At 42.0% G+C, this 13748-nt stretch overlaps 1 protein-coding gene across 1 annotated transcript in view; it reads left to right on the top strand.

Moving 5' to 3' along the window:
- Positions 1-6219: 6219 nt before the first annotated feature.
- LOC111976333 (espin-like) overlaps positions 6220-13748 on the top strand; it is a 92082-nt gene continuing 84553 nt past the window's right edge. The window contains exons 1-2 of the mRNA XM_070447746.1: positions 6220-6234; positions 7064-7257. Of these exons, the coding sequence (XP_070303847.1) occupies positions 6220-6234; positions 7064-7257 (209 nt within the window). The remainder of the gene's footprint in view (positions 6235-7063; positions 7258-13748) is intronic.

Raw genomic sequence — 13748 nt, forward strand, 5'->3', positions numbered from 1 at the left:
TAAACACATGACTGAAATGACTTATCTACGAAGAAAATAGTTCTAGAGTTAAATAGAGATTAACCTCATTTAGATGGTGCGTTTATAAATACGGAGGAGTTGTCGAGCCGCAGTTATGGTGGTGGAAAGGACACTGATTGCCGCAAGGCAGGGGGATGTACAAACTCTGAAAGTGCAATTAGCGGAGAAAATACTGAACAGCGGAGTAAAGGACCTTTTGGGAGCCTCACCTGTCCACCATGCCGCCCGTACTGGAAAACTGACTTGCCTACGTTTCCTCGTGGAAGAAGTGGGTTTACCAGGCAACTGTTTGGCGAATAATGGAGCCAGCCCGGCACACGACGCTGCTGCCACTGGCAACCTATCCTGCTTACAGTGGCTATTAACTCAAGGGGGATGTCATACCGCGGTGAGTCAAGTTATTTTCTTGCCTCAGGCATACAGTACAGTAGTTTTTTAAATGGTCTGATTAGTTCCCTAAAGTCATCACGTAATTCACAGGCCTATTTTTCTCCTTTCAAACAAGAGCTTCAGACCTTCCGATCTCTACGACAACGTCTAGAGCAGCCAGGTCAAGGCCTACAGTGTTTGGCATTTCTGATCCAATAGTCCTGCAGCCTAGACCTGAAAACATGTATTATGTCACCCAAGAGTAGTCATCTTGGATAGTGTTAGGATTTATGTTTAAGCATAATAGCCTGTTAGCATATTGGTTGAAGAGGAATATTGTTTTGTTACACACATACACAAACTATACAGAGGGGTGTAGGTGTAAGGACTGACCAACACAGGCCATAAAAGTTGTGGACAGTCTGGAGAGGGGAGGGGTGCATCTCTCTAGACCAACCGGGAGGTTAGAATACTGGACAATACCATATTAGGAACTGTTTTAGTGTAGAATCGACAGACCCAAGACGGATCCAATCTACCCAGCAACCAGATGTGAACAAAGGAACGCGCCAAGGGGCTTGGACAAAGGGCCAGCAAAGGGGGGCAAAGTCTAAACCAAGCCCAGCCTCTACTGTGATAGGCCAACTGGACACGTTGAGAATAAAATTGTCATAGTATAAAAACTACTATGTGAGTACATTCCACAGTTCTCTGTTCATCCTGCGCGGTGAAACAGCGAACCCGTATATACGAAAATTGCATTTACCATTTATAAGTTTTAGTTTAATTAAAATACTTAAAATATATTCAGGGACTCTGAATCACATTTTGTCCTGATGCCAGATATGAACAGACGCAAATCTCTTTCAATAGTCCCTAACCATCTCTGTCAGGTCATTATTAGCTTGCCTGAAAATTCCCTTCAACACTTCTTCACACTACTTCAACATACTAACACAATTAGTCACTCAAACAGTTCTTTCACATTTGTGATAGGTCTAAAGAAATTACCTTTGTCTATACTACACCACTATGCTTGTCCAGGCTTTTGTCTCAACGAACAACACCTGGGATCATTGTAATAGCTATATCAGGGCTAAAGGCACACCTGTTGCAATTGAGAACACCTGAGATTGTTATTAGTGATTGCACTGTAATTATCATCAAGCCCCATTCAAAGGGAAGTGTATCATTACTCACCACAGCAGGCACTCCAGTGTACCAAGTTCCATACTTATAGTGCATAACAATGTCATGTCATATCTGCTGGACTAATTGTATGAGCTTTACAACAGCTTGAGAAAAATAGTTATTTGTCTGACCCTTTCTCTGAGTTTGAAGTGTTACGGCCCCAGACCCCAGGTACCCATGAGAGAGAATTAAGGAGACGGTATGTGTCAAAAAGTGATTGATTGAGCTATTCCTGTGTTCTTCCTTTTTAAGGGTGTGCTTATGTAACATGATAGTGCAGCTGTTTCTTCGAAGTAAAGGCATCTGGTGACATTTTTATCCGACATGTACTTTACTTGTATAAAAAGGTTGGATGGAAACCTGTTTTCAAAGTGTGACATTTGTGTTGTAAATGAATGTTCAGGGAAAGTTTTAGTAAAAAGTGAAGTATGTTCGGATGTCCTCATTTAGGGTGTGCTTATGTAACATGATGGTGCAGCTGTTTCTTCGAAGTAAAGCAAATGTTTGCAATAAAAAGTAATGGCCTGATTGATGTGTAGTGACCTTGTTGAACTGAAATAAAATGTGAAACAGTTTGTAGTGAATGGGGGAGGCCTGAGTTTGAACAGTTTGACATTTTTGTGGTGAACTTATGGAGCTGCTGGGTAGTGTTAGGGTTGCGTCAATTCAATCTGGTATAAGGACAAGTATGACAATGAGTCACTAATTGTATGCTATGTACTTTTTATTAACTAAGTAATAAATGGCAAATGCAACTTCCGTATATACGGGTTCACTGTAACATCACGCAGGATGAAAACAGAGAAGACACTTGTTCCTGACAAAGATATTATAATATACTCATGACAGAGATAGTTCCCGCTTCCGAGCCGGCCTGTCAGAGTAGAGACTGGGCGTGGTTTAGACTCACCCAGCCTATCGTTGGTGTTGGCGCTTAAGCTAGTCCTCGCCCCTTAGCGCATGTGATGTCCCGACGCTGTTGCTGTGTAGATTACGCTCCCTCACCCCAAAGACTGAGGTCAGACAGCTCTGCAACATTGTCTGAGCTATTTGCACCTGTATACAAAGCCCACTGTTCTCGCTCAAGGCTAACCACAGCTTCCCAGCACACTTATCTGGGGCTAACTGTTACTTCCAGCACACACACAGACACCCAGGCGCCCAGGCCAACAGTTGCTAATATTCAATTTGAGTATTCAATCACATATAGTATTGGGTTGTAGTGCATAATTCAGAACCTCACAGATGATCTTCGTGTGTATAGTTTATCTATTATTGTCTATTGTACACCATAGTCAGCAGTCTCCTGATTCACCCCCCTCCCTCTACACCCCTCCTGTGCCTCTCTAAGATTAGCACAGTTTCGGTCACACAGTACAGCTCCCTTCTTAACACACACACATTTCACACTGCTGTTCATATCTTATGCCCTTGTACATTGTTGCATACACACACATATTTCAGGCTGTGGCCTCATGGTTAGGCTATGAGAACTGCTACTCCTGAGAACAAAGACAAATTGTCAGGCCTACATGAGTCAGTAGCTTAAACTTTAATTAATGTAAAATCCTTCTAGTTTATAGTTATTTTAGCACGCTAAGCCTAGCAAAACCCCACAGTAGTGAGCTTGTGACCCCTTGTATAATGAATAAGTCATTTCCGGGGTTGGTCTGCAGGGTATAAGTAAGTGATAGACTTGTCCTGTGAACACTACGAGCGACAAGAAAGCTCCAAAAGAGACAAAACACAGAAAACTTGAAAGAAAAAAATTAAGAAAACAAATCCATGTTAATTAAGTACTGGCGACCTTAACATTGGAAGTAGGACCCTGGCTAAAACAGAGAAATATATAGGGTGAATTCAGAAAAAGTTGGACATCATGTAAACCGGGACATATTAATCCTGAGAAGTACATTTTTTGGTCTGACAAGTGAAATTCAAAACCATTGTTACTAATGGTGCTTTCAAGACAACTGGAGACTCCGGAGGGGGGGGTTAAAACGCTTTTTCGCAGTCGGCGCTAGTTAACATTTTTTTTTCCTTCCCAAGTTCCCAGTTGTCTTGAACACTCTGACGTCGGAAGTCTGAGATTGCTGAGTTGTTTTGAACGCGGCATAAGCCCTTGCAGAGAAACCTGCAAAATCACTTCATTGGTGTGACATCATAGAGGGGGCGGAGCAAGCTTCAAACAGGAATCTCACCCAGTGAAGCACCTGCCTCCTGAGTCTGTACAGGAGTTGCAGTGATGAGACTAACTCCCAATTGGATACCACGAAATTGGAGAGAAAATGGGGTAAAAGTTTAAAAAAAATTATATATGAAGATCAGTGACAGCTTTTTTTATGTTATAAAGCTGTCATAAAGCTGTCATAAATAATACACTGTGACAAATTGTGTTATAAATGTGCATACGATGTACTGGTGCATCAACAAAGAAAAAGCAAAAGTTGCTAATATTAGGTTCCAATTTTGTAAATCACACTTTCTTTAAATGTTTAATTTTTTTGCTTTACCAACCATAGCTAGCTAACTTAGGACAGCACGGAGTAGGTAAAGTGGGACAGTCTTATAAGCTTTTCCAATTTAGGAAAGAGATCCAGTTTACATTAGGGACCCCCTGTACTTAGGTTAGGCAGGGCTTTGGTTCTTGTAGTAGCCTGAAATGAGACACTTTGGTCGAAACAGTTTATAGAAGAATGAAAGACAATCAGCCTGTTACCAACCCATAATTAACTTTTGAAAAATATTGTGTTTGACCAGATACAATGCTATTTCACAGTAAACAAATTGACAACCGACTTACAGCACGCTTATAGGGGGAAGGGCACTCAACATGTACAGCACTTACACTATTGACTGACTGGCTGAAATTGCTAAGAAGATTAGGGGATCTTTTTGTTAGACTTAAGTGTAGTTTTTGACATTGATAATAATCTGCTGCTGTATTATGGCTATACATCTCCTGCTATATCGTGGATCGAGAGATAACTGTCTAGCGGGTCGAGAGAAATTTGAGTAATCAAGGTGACCGACATTGACGCATTCAATACCACAATGTACACTCCTTGCCTGCATCTAGCTGATCTAGGGTGTAGTCAAGAGTCCAAAAGTTAGCAAATTAGTTTCTTCTATTGGAAAAATGTGGGTATTTTTATAAATAAAATTAAAAAAGAAGCCATATTACAACCTGTTGTGATAATTGCGTTGTTTGTTCTATAACCCGTTAATTCATATGCCTTGCGACTGTGATGTATAGGCCTAAAGGCTGAGACAGTAAGAAAACAGCGGCAGAAGAAATAAAACGGTAACTTTTTTTGTTTTATCACAAAACTGGATAGCAACCTCTGTCCAGTGAAGTCCACAAAGCATATTGCATGTAACAGACAGTTACATGACCTTCAAGCAAGTTAATGTTTCCGACATTTTCGGACCACTAAACAACTATTGCGTTAGAACCACGGAGAGTTGCTGCAAGTCACAAAGAAAACAGGAGCTGCCTCCACTATTCCAGCACCGTTTCAACATCATCTAATCACCTCTGCTTAGGCTAATACAGTGACAACTAAGATACCAAAAACTATTTAGTCCAATCAATGGAAGCTAAATATGATGTGGCTGTCCATGCTTCTGATTTGTGTGTGTGCAAGTAGAAAAACATGTTGCAATGCCATCCTCCTCTCATGTTGACAACAGTCTATCACTCTGTCATACAGTACACTTATTTATTCATTTTCTTGTCCTAGGCTACCTGCCTAAAATGCTGGCTCGCTAGCCTAACTTCCCTTCATGGGAAATGTTTGCTACTTAACATTAGCCCTCTACATCTAGCTGCATATTGAACTTCCATCCTCTCAGGCCAGGCGCACAACAATGTATGAATTAATGGTTGGATCAGAATCACCGTCATAATCATTGGCCGGTACGGAGAATTAAGTTAAACCACAAGTCCAAATCCCTGCCTGCATACATGGCTAATTTAGGAAAGGGCCAATTTTAGCTAGCTAGCCACCGGAGGGCAACACAACGAGATGCAACAATTGTAGTTTTTCTGTCAATGACGTATGCTTTCAATGGGATTTGATGGGCGTGATGCCAAATCCAAGCTGGCTTCCTTTGACATTTAGTTCTTTGGTGTGCCAAGACCATCCCCAGTTTAGCTCAACGGCAGATGCGTTGAGGCCAGATGCTCAGTGGCTTCTCTTCCCTTCAATGCTACGGGCCGCAACAATGTCATAGTCGTTTGGACCAGACGGCATCAGATAAATGGCCTACTCGTAGAGAGACAGAAGGGCGCTGTTTCACTCGCTTGGATGCTTCCTCCTGTAAGATACATTCAGCCTCTTGCGATTTGAAGGAAAATGATGAAACGGAGACATTGCTTCCCTTTGCGTCCACGAATACACACTACTGACGACAACTACTACTACAATTATTTTGCCCCTTTTTTCTGCTCAATAAACTAGTGCCAGTAACGGGAGCAGCCTAATAAGAGATCTCTTCATTACCGCTACATGTTCACCATTCAATGCTAGGCTGAAGTGGTTGACCGACTACACAGCCACCACAAAGTGTGCAAGTGATAAGCAAATTGGCAAGCATTTGTATATGGTCTCTCTTACCATTAGTAATGTAGTCTAGATGAAGTTTGACACAGTGGGTGGTCCTTGTTCGTTTCCACTCTATATGTCAGTGTGTCATTGACACCTCTTGTTTTGTGAGTGGTTTCAGGCACAGTGTTACCCAATTCAGATCATATATTTCAGGTTCACCCCATCTCTTTTTAATAATGGTTTCATACCTGTTTTTAAATGACTTGAATCTGTTTCAGGCAGACTTGAATGCAGGGCATAATGTCATCTTTTTTTAATGCTGTATAGAGCTATTTTGTTGTTTCGAAATAGTACTCTCTTGTTCCTGACATAAAGGTAAAGTGAGTCCAGTGAATTGATTAGACGATACATTAGCACAAACCAGACTGTCACGACTTCTGCCGAAGTCGGTTCCTCTCCTTGTTCGGGCGGTGTTCGGCGGTCGACGTCACCGGTCTTCTAGCCATCATCGATCTATTTTTCCTGTTCCATTTGTTTTGTCTGGTTGTCGCACTCACCTGGTTTCAATTCCCTAATTACATGTTGTATATGTTCCCTCTGTTTCCCCCATGTCCTTGTCGGGAATTGTTTATTGTAAGTGCGTGTGCTTTATGTGACTGGTGCGATACGGGTTGTTGTGTCCATGTGTCTTGTTATTTTTGTATGCCGGTAGTTATGTACATTAAACGGCTCCGGCTATTTACCAAGTTCTGCTCTCCTGCGTTTGACTTCCAATCCACCAGTTACGCACCCCTTGACACAGACATTGATTAGTCCTGTGTACGTACGTGATGTAACACGTGTCCTTGATCTAGGCTACTACTAGGATGTAACTGAACTAACCCGACACATAAGCCCTGACGCCTATTTCTAATATTTCCCACGTTTTGCAGGACAGGGATAGTTCCGGAGCCACCGTTCTCCACCTCGCCTCCCGGTTCAGCCATCACGAGATCACTGATTGGTTGCTGAAGAGCGGGGAGGCTGATGCCGGGGTGTCCACAGAGACTGGGGCCCTGCCTGTCCACTATGCTGCTGCCAAGGGAGACTTGCCCTCCCTCCGACTCCTGTTGAGACACATCCCAAAGTAAGCTAACCCACTTACCTAGCCATTATCCACAAACAGCGCTAATGTGGCTAACCCTGACAGGATTTTGGGATGTTTCAAAAAAAATTATCCAAATAATTTCTGGGTAACAATGCATAATATACACTGCTCAAAAAAATAAAGGGAACACTTAAACAACACAATGTAACTCCAAGTCAATCACACTTCTGTGAAATCAAACTGTCCACTTAGGAAGCAACACTGATTGACAATAAATTTCACATGCTGTTGTGCAAATGGAATAGACAAAAGGTGGAAATTATAGGCAATTAGCAAGACACCCCCAATAAAGGAGTGGTTCTGCAGGTGGTGACCACAGACCACTTCTCAGTTCCTATGCTTCCTGGCTGATGTTTTGGTCACTTTTGAATGCTGGTGCTTTCACTCTAGTGGTAGCATGAGACGGAGTCTACAACCCACACAAGTGGCTCAGGCAGTGCAGCTCATCCAGGATGACACATCAATGCGAGCTGTGGCAAGAAGGTTTGCTGTGTCTGTCAGCGTAGTGTCCAGAGCATGGAGGCGCTACCAGGAGACAGGCCAGTACATCAGGAGACGTGGAGGAGGCCGTAGGAGGGCAACAACCCAGAAGCAGGACCGCTACCTCCGCCTTTGTGCAAGGAGGAGCAGGAGGAGCACTGCCAGAGCCCTGTCTCTTATACACATCTAGATGTGTATAAGAGACAGACCAGGAGACAGGCCAGTACATCAGGAGACGTGGAGGAGGCCGTAGGAGGGCAACAACCCAGAAGCAGGACCGCTACCTCCGCCTTTGTGCAAGGAGGAGCAGGAGGAGCACTGCCAGAGCCCTGCAAAATGACCTCCAGCAGGCCACAAATGTGCATGTGTCTGCTCAAACGGTCAGAAACAGACTCCACGAGGGTGGTATGAGGGCCCGACGTCCACAGGTGGGGGTTGTGCTTACAGCCCAACACCGTGCAGGACGTTTGGCATTTGCCAGAGAACACCAAGATTGGCAAATTCGCCACTGGCGCCCTGTGCTCTTCACAGATGAAAGCAGGTTCATACCTGTCTCTTATACACATCTAGATGTGTATAAGAGACAGCCCTCCATGTGCTCGCCAGAGGTAGCCTGACTGCCATTAGGTACCGAGATGAGATCCTCAGACCCCTTGTGAGACCATATGCTGACACATGCACATTTGTGGCATGCTGGAGGTCATTTTGCAGGGCTCTGGCAGTGCTCCTCCTTGCACAAAGGCTTGGCTACACAGATGTCGATTGACCCGCACGAGCAGTTTGGATGAAATGTTTCGATAACTTATGTACATTTATGTTGCAATGCTCTTGCAACGTGGGCAGGCTGGTCAGCATGTTAGATGCCAATACGATGTGTTACGATTGGATGTTCCAAACATACTTCTCACTATACAGTATGTCTGCTGCAGAGAGAGACGAGAGGGAGCTTGAGAATTTTATTTTTGTATTATCTTTTTTAAATGTTTATTTACTGTTTATCGGCCTGGGCTGAATCGGTGAATTTGTCCTCCACTGTCATCCTGTCTCTCCACAAAGCTAACAGGATGAGTCTCTGCTGATAGTGCTACTGGAACATAAAAGGTGGGGAAAACTGGCAATAAACCTCTGCGAGATGGTCACACACAGAGTTTCACACTTGTTTCACAATCAATTAGAGCAGATTAAGAGCTTTGCTAGAGCTTAATTGCAGAATGTGGTCAAGGCAGGCACAGCGACAGGGCCATAAAATAAGCCTTTTAGACTTTCTAAAAGCCTAAGCGACAGTGGGTGAACTTTCAACAGTGTCTCTCTGGGTCTAAAGTGTAGGATTTGGATTAGCCTAATGCACTCCCACTTTTCTGTATTGCTTTTGTTAGAACTTCAACTTTCTAACAAGATGTATTGTTGTCTGGGTTTATCCAAGTCTGTAAACCACTATTGATGTTTACCTTTCAATCGCTCTGGATAAGATTGTCTGCTAAATGACTGAAATGTAACATACAGTTTCGGCCAAATAAATTGGCACCCTTGCAGTTTTCTTAAATAATTCCCATTTTTCTTCTAAAATCTTTTGAAATTGAAAACTTTTGGTCACCACACCTTATTGGATTTTCTACATTGCAGAACAGATTTTCTGGAGCTAGTACCAGCCTTTGGCCAAGATAACTGCAGACAAAATGCATCTTGTAGCCATCAATGAGCTTGCTGCACCTTTCTACTGACAATTTGTCCCATGTTCAACCCATAGGTTTTGGATGTGATTCAGATCTCAACTCTTTGCTGGCCACTCCAGAACAGTCCATCTTTTTTTTAACCCTTCCTGGGTGCTTTTTGATGTGTGTTTGGGGTCGTTGTCCTGCTGGAAGACCCACAACCTTCAATGGAGCCCCATTTTTAGACACTGGGTTGAACATTGGACTACGAAACACCTGATAATGTGCTGATTTCATGCCTTGCGCATGTTCAAGGCCCCCAGTACCAGAGGCAGCAAACCAACATCACAACTTTATCAAACCTCACCCATCTTTGATTGTAGGGTCTTCTTTTTATGGAATGCTTAATTTGGTTGTTCAATGGTCCACTGAACATTTCCCCCAAAAATGTAGGCTTTTTTACTGTAGGTGGGATTTTGAGTGTCTTTTTCAGCAGAGGGATCTTCCTTTGTCTACCAATACTCAAATGAAGTGTTGAAAGAAAAGAACACCCTCCCTACAATGAAATATGGGGGAGGTTCGATAATGCTGTGGGGTTGCTTTGCTGTCTCTGGTACTGGGGGTCTTGAATGTGTGCAAGACATAATGAAATCAGAAGATTATTAAGGTGTTTTGGAGTGCAATTTTCAACCCAGTGTCCAAAAACCGTCTCTGTTGAAGGATGTGGATCTTCCAATAGGACAACAACCCCAAACACACATGAAAAGCACCCTGGAATGTTTCAAGTAAAAATTCTGGATTGTTCTGGAGTGAACAATGAAGAGTCCAGATTGTAGTCACATCCATAACCTATGGCGCGAGCTGAAAACAGCAGTTTGTCGAGGGCACCCCTTGAAGTTTACAACAACCCCAACAGTACCACGAGGGCACCCCTCGACATCGAATTAGAGCAGTTTTCTGCTGAGGAGTGGTTCAAATTGCAAGTAGAACATTGCAGCAAGCTCATTGATCGCTACAAGAAGAATTTGTTGGCAGTTGAAGTCGGAAGTTTACATACACTTAGGTTAGAGTCATTAAAACTCGTTTTTCAACCACTCCACACATTTCTTGTTAACAAACTATAGTTTTGGCAAGTTGGTTAGGACATCTACTTTGTGCGTGACACAAGTCATTTTTCCAACAATTGTTTACAGACAGATTATTTCACTTATAACTCACTGTATCACAATTCCAGTGGGTCAGAAGTTTACATACACTAAGTTGACTGTCCCTTTTAAACTGCTTGGAAAATCATGGCTTTAGAAGCGTCTGATAGGCTAATTGACATCATTTGAGTCAATTGGAGGTGTACCTTTGAGTTTGAAGGTGGGCCTTGAAATACATTCAGTGTCAATTTGCTCGAAAATCGAAAGAAATCAGCCAAGACATCAGAAAAAAAATTGTAGACCACCACAAGTCTGATTCATCCTTGGGAGCAATTTCCAAATGCCTAAAGGTACCACGTTCATCTGTACAAACAATAGTACGCAGGTATAAACACCATGGGACCACGCAGCCGTCATACCGCTCAGGAAGGAGACACGTTTTGTCTCAAAGAGATGAACATACTTTGGTGCGAAAAGTGCAAATCAATCCCAGAACAACAGCAAAGGACCTTGTGAAGATGCTGGAGGAAACAGGTACAAAAGTATCTACAGTGGGGAGAACAAGTATTTGATACACTGCCGATTTTGCAGGTTTTCCTACTTACAAAGCATGTAGAGGTCTAATTTTTATCATAGGTACACTTCAACTGTGAGAGACGGAATCTAAAACAAAAATCCAGAAAATCACATTGTATGATTTTTATAAGTAATTAATTTGCATTTTATTGCATGACATAAGTATTTGATACATCAGAAAAGCAGAACTTAATATTTGGTACAGAAACCTTTGTTTGCAATTCACCAACACAGCTGATATAACCTAGAGGATTTAGGGGGAAAGGGATGAAGTGAAGAAGAGAGACTGTTATTGTGTGTGTGTGTGTGTGGTCTCACCTAGTGTCCACACTAAGTGGCTACACAGTACTTTATGCAGAAAATAGACACATGAGGACAAACAATAGATGATACTGTATGTGACGCAGACACCTATCGGAGTGTACCTGAAACATTTAAATGTAGAGGGCTATGTGTCTCACCTCTTGGTTATTGCAAGGCTAACCCCCAGGGAAATCATGACTTGGCAGCCACAGATAGTCCAGTGAAAATGGCTGTGTTTATGTGGTGTAAATCTGAAAATTAGCAGCAGACATCTTACGTTTTTTTTAAATTAATGCATGTGAGACAGGTTCCATGTACAACAAGACAGGCAGAGAGGAAGAGAGAGAAAAGAACACAGAACAGTTTAATTACCTCTGGTTATGGACACTTTGCCAGCAATAAAGCTTCCACGGCCTGTTCCTCGGACAGTGAACATCTGGCAATATCTACATTTCCGACCCCTTGATCAGCTCGCTCTCTGAAAGTAAAGAAAATAGCTTATTTTTTGTAGATATGAAAACAATAACTGAGATAAGACCGTTCAATCTAAAGCAGCAGATGTAATTTTCAGGATGCGTCAATACAGCACAGAAAGCTTAACACCAGACTGGTATTGTGGTTGTTCATTAGGTGATGGGAAATATGCAATATGCATACAAAATAATATACTTACCTTCCTTGAAAATAGATCTATACCGCCAAATGAGACAATGTTGTATCTTGAAAAAAAGCACTGGAATTGAAAGTGAAATGTTTAACCTATTAACCTGCTTCATTATTTATCTATTACCAGTTGATAAAGAACAACTCCAATTTCATACATCATTGAATATTTGTCTAGGAATAAGTAAGATTAAAAAAGTTAAAATAACTTCTTAGATTTGATGGAGACATTATACATATATAACTCTTCATCTGACATATCAGAATAGCATTCCCTGACAGACATATTGTGTTCTTTTATCCTTCTGTAAAAAATGCTAACCGTTACACTGTCATGAAGTATGATTATATATCGACTATGAAACAAATAGGACATGGCCTGCTTATGAGTTGCCGTGAAAGAAAGTTAGATTAATTAAACTGAAAATGGCGAGAACAGGCGTTCGTAGCTAAATGCTTTTGGTTAGATTGAGAATAATAATTGCATGATTTATCATTCTACGTTATGTATGTATCTATGTAATATAGTAGAATGTTATGAACCGACACTGAATCGTAGGAGCTAACTACTAGCTATGCAGAAGTTGGATGGAAGAACGCCCAGTGCTGCTTACCTGAGATGCCATCATCACATAGTCCTTCTTCGTAGGTATCCGATATGACTTCCTTTGTGTCGGAAAGAAAGGCTGAGCAGTATTGGTTGTAGCCAATCTGACACTCAAAAAATTGTAAAATGGAGGGTGGTTCATAGCAAAATTTGTTTTGTTTTCAAATGCATTTTTTGTTCTCTAAATGACTTCCTTTGTGTCGGATAAAAGTTGCTTTCAGAACAATTATTTTTGATTGGAACTAAAAAGTTTTGCTCTCGACAAAAAGACACATGTACCTCCATAGCATAACAGTTTTCCTGTGAATAACCACACCTTCATACAAACATGCAGAATTCTTGACGCACAACCGAATATGCTGCCATATCCTGCCAGCACGCCCACAAGCAAGCCGCAGAATGATGAAGCGTGGAAGAGGGAAAGGAACGAGATGGGAACAACAAGAATTTGTTGCAAGTTGGGCCCCTCCCCAACAGCTAATAGCTGAACAATACACTATTCAGCCTTTACTGAAGAATAGTCTAATAACCGAGCTAGGTGTGAACACTCCTCCTCCTATCACAGACCAGATTAGTCCTAATGACCAAGGGGTAGCTTGCTACTCAATGTAATAAAGTAAGGACTTTTCAAATAAGTTATGTTGGCTGACAATTTGTTAGCTACGCTGTCCTTACGAACCACATAGCATATCATTACAGCAGTATGTACCGGTATGTTAGCTATCTAATTACCCAATGTTTATTGACTTGATTATTCCCATAATTTTTAGCTTAGCTAAATGGTATAGTCGTTGTGTGTTCTCAATGGACATCCGGGTGCTTTTGTAAATTCGCTCTGGCTATCTCCACCGATTTCAGAGCGCGCTCGTCTGAGTGTACCAGAGCGCAGAATAATTCATTTTACGAGCGCTCAACACCCATTGAATATGGCCGGTGTCAGTAAACGTCGGCAAAAAAGCGTAATTAAATTGTTTCCAGCAGCACAGTTTATCACCAACTCTCTGGTTAACACGAGAACTGCCTTACCAGCTCTGCTAGGGTGAG

This window comes from Salvelinus sp. IW2-2015, linkage group LG17 (assembly GCF_002910315.2).
Source record: "Salvelinus sp. IW2-2015 linkage group LG17, ASM291031v2, whole genome shotgun sequence".
NCBI lineage: Eukaryota > Metazoa > Chordata > Actinopteri > Salmoniformes > Salmonidae > Salvelinus > Salvelinus sp. IW2-2015.